Here is a 2,493-nt window from a genome sequence, read left to right as displayed (position 1 = left end):
TGAGTCTATCTCATATATTAGTTTCACCTTTTAAGTTGTATTAGTGAAATAAATGAACTTTTGCACGATATTCTAATTATTTGAGTTTCACCTGTATGATCAAAGAGTGATTAAACCCTAAACTTATGTTTGCCTTTTAAGCATAATCTTAGTAGTAGTTCTGTTAAGTGGAAGCAATACAGGAAAATCTAATATTTTATATTTCTTCCCTCATTAGGAAGAAGAAAATCTATAAAGGCTTGGGCATTTCTTTCTGTGTGGTGATTACCTTGACTATCTTCCAAACGGGGACACTGCCCAATCTGCCTTTCACTCAGAAGGATATAGATTCTGAAGTTCCTATAAATGCTGTAAAACGTGACACTTACCCCGCACCTCATGGTTTTTGGGCACTCAGGAATGGAAAAATTAGCTCCTCTCCTACTGAAGATGTACATCCTAGTAAATGGGATATTAAAGCCATCAACTGCAGTGCCAACGGGAACCTTACTAATCTCGACTGGTTCAAAACACTGGAGCCTAACTTCCAACAGTTTCTCCTCTACCGACACTGCCGCTACTTCCCTATGATTATTAACAACCCACAAAAGTGCAGTGGAGATGTTGATCTCCTAATTGTGGTAAAATCAATAATCACTCAGCATGACCGCAGGGACGTTATACGTAAAACCTGGGGGAAGGAAAAAGAAGTGAATGGAAAGAAAATAAGAACATTGTTTCTTTTAGGAACAGCTATGAAAGAAGAGGAAAGAGCCAATTACCAAAAACTTCTGGAGTTTGAAAACCAGATATATGGTGACATTCTTCAGTGGGATTTTCTGGATTCCTTTTTTAATTTAACTCTTAAGGAAGTACATTTTCTCAAATGGATGACTATTTATTGCCATCACGTGGCTTACATCTTCAAAGGGGATGATGACGTGTTTGTGAGTCCCAAGAATATCTTGGACTTTTTGGGTGATGACAAGAAACCTGATCTGTTTGTAGGAGATGTCTTATACAAAGCTCGCCCCATTCGCAAGAAAGAAAATAAATACTATATTCCAACATCCCTGTACAACAAAAGCCTCTATCCACCTTATGCAGGTGGTGGAGGCTTTGTTATGGCAGGCTCTTTGGTCAGAAAATTGTTCAAAGCGTCTGAAACTTTGGATCTGTATCCTATTGATGATGTGTTTCTCGGTATGTGTTTGGAGGTTGTCAGGGTCAACCCTATAATGCATGAAGGCTTTAAAACTTTTGGCATTGTAAGAAACAAACACAGCAAGATGAACAAGGAACCCTGCTTTTTTCGAAGCATGCTTGTTGTTCACAAGCTATTACCTGATGAACTGCTTCATATGTGGGAACTAGTACATAGTAACTTAACTTGTTCTCGAAAAGTTAACATTCTTTAGTGTCTGTGGCAAAGGACCTGTGGAGGAATTAGAAAATTTATGTAAAAACTTGATTTCTTATATTTTATTAAGACTGTTTCCCTGGCAGGTTTAGGGATTCGGCTTCCTGAAATTATTTTTTTAAGTTCTGTCTATGAAAAATGGGGATTTGCGACTTTTGTTTAGGGATTCCATGGAACTGTGCTCTGGGTACGATATAGGCAATCATTGTAAACATGAATGAAAGCTTGATTTCATCTCTGGGTCTATCAGCTGTGCTGTACATGATGTGAAGGAGGCTCTCGTGTTTTTCTTTGGATTTTTTTTTTTCCAACCACGGAGTCTTATATGGTACATGCAGTGATGCTTACCCCAAACTACACTTCATGAAAGCTCTCATTTCACATAGTAACTTAACACTGGGTGTGCCTGCGATATGGTGTCAAGCCATGTTTCTTTCCTGATCACAGGGATCTACAACGGTGCTGTCCATACACCTGGCTCACAGACTGCGCAAACAAAGAAAAATAAATTAACTGTTTAAACTGTGACCTACTTTTATTTCCAATTTCTTGAATTGTTTTGTTTTATATTTATGTTTAAATGTTTTGAGGTTGTTTTTGTTTGTTGATTGACCTTCTTGATTTGTTTTACAATATTTTTTGTTGGAAATTGTTAATTTATAAAAGTAAAATTTAAATTAAGGAGCATTACCATGAGTGTTTGTTTTAATTAGAGGAATCGTATTTCAAACCTATATAATAATTTTTGGTTGTACATGGTAGGATGGAAGGTTAATCTATTCTATGAAAGTGGAAATGTTAGTGTATGCCCACCAAAAACCTTCTTTTTTTGGGTTTGGAAAGGAAAAGATTATTGCTCATTTGGGGTTTTATTGATATCTGGTGCTCCTTTAGAGAAATTTACCTAAAATGCCTGCCCTTCTGACAACTGTTCCTTCAGATAGGAAGTGAGGGAAAATCTGCAACTGGGACACAGATATTCTATAGCTTTGGTTCTCAACTGGTGGGTTTCAATTAACTCCGCATTATTAGTAATTATTAAATCTAGGATGGCATTTTTTCTAGTTGGGACCTCCACCATCTGGTCCATAAAG

General features: G+C 37.0%; 1 protein-coding gene across 1 annotated transcript; it reads left to right on the top strand.

Annotated features, from left to right (window-relative positions):
• Positions 1-217: 217 nt before the first annotated feature.
• On the top strand, positions 218-1,924 carry B3GNT7 (UDP-GlcNAc:betaGal beta-1,3-N-acetylglucosaminyltransferase 7; the record flags this gene model as incomplete). The annotated part of the gene is made up of 1 exon (XM_018574665.1): positions 218-1,924. A coding segment is annotated over one exon (1,180 nt), but the record flags the coding sequence as incomplete, so codon positions are not given.
• Between the last annotated feature and the right edge of the window lie 569 nt (positions 1,925-2,493).

Source organism: Nanorana parkeri, unplaced genomic scaffold (genome assembly GCF_000935625.1).
Source record: "Nanorana parkeri isolate BGI_ZX_2015 unplaced genomic scaffold, ASM93562v1 scaffold3140, whole genome shotgun sequence".
Classification (NCBI taxonomy): Eukaryota; Metazoa; Chordata; class Amphibia; order Anura; family Dicroglossidae; genus Nanorana; species Nanorana parkeri.
The sequence above is the reverse complement of the archived record's forward strand: the minus strand, read 5'-3'. Positions and strand labels throughout refer to the sequence as shown.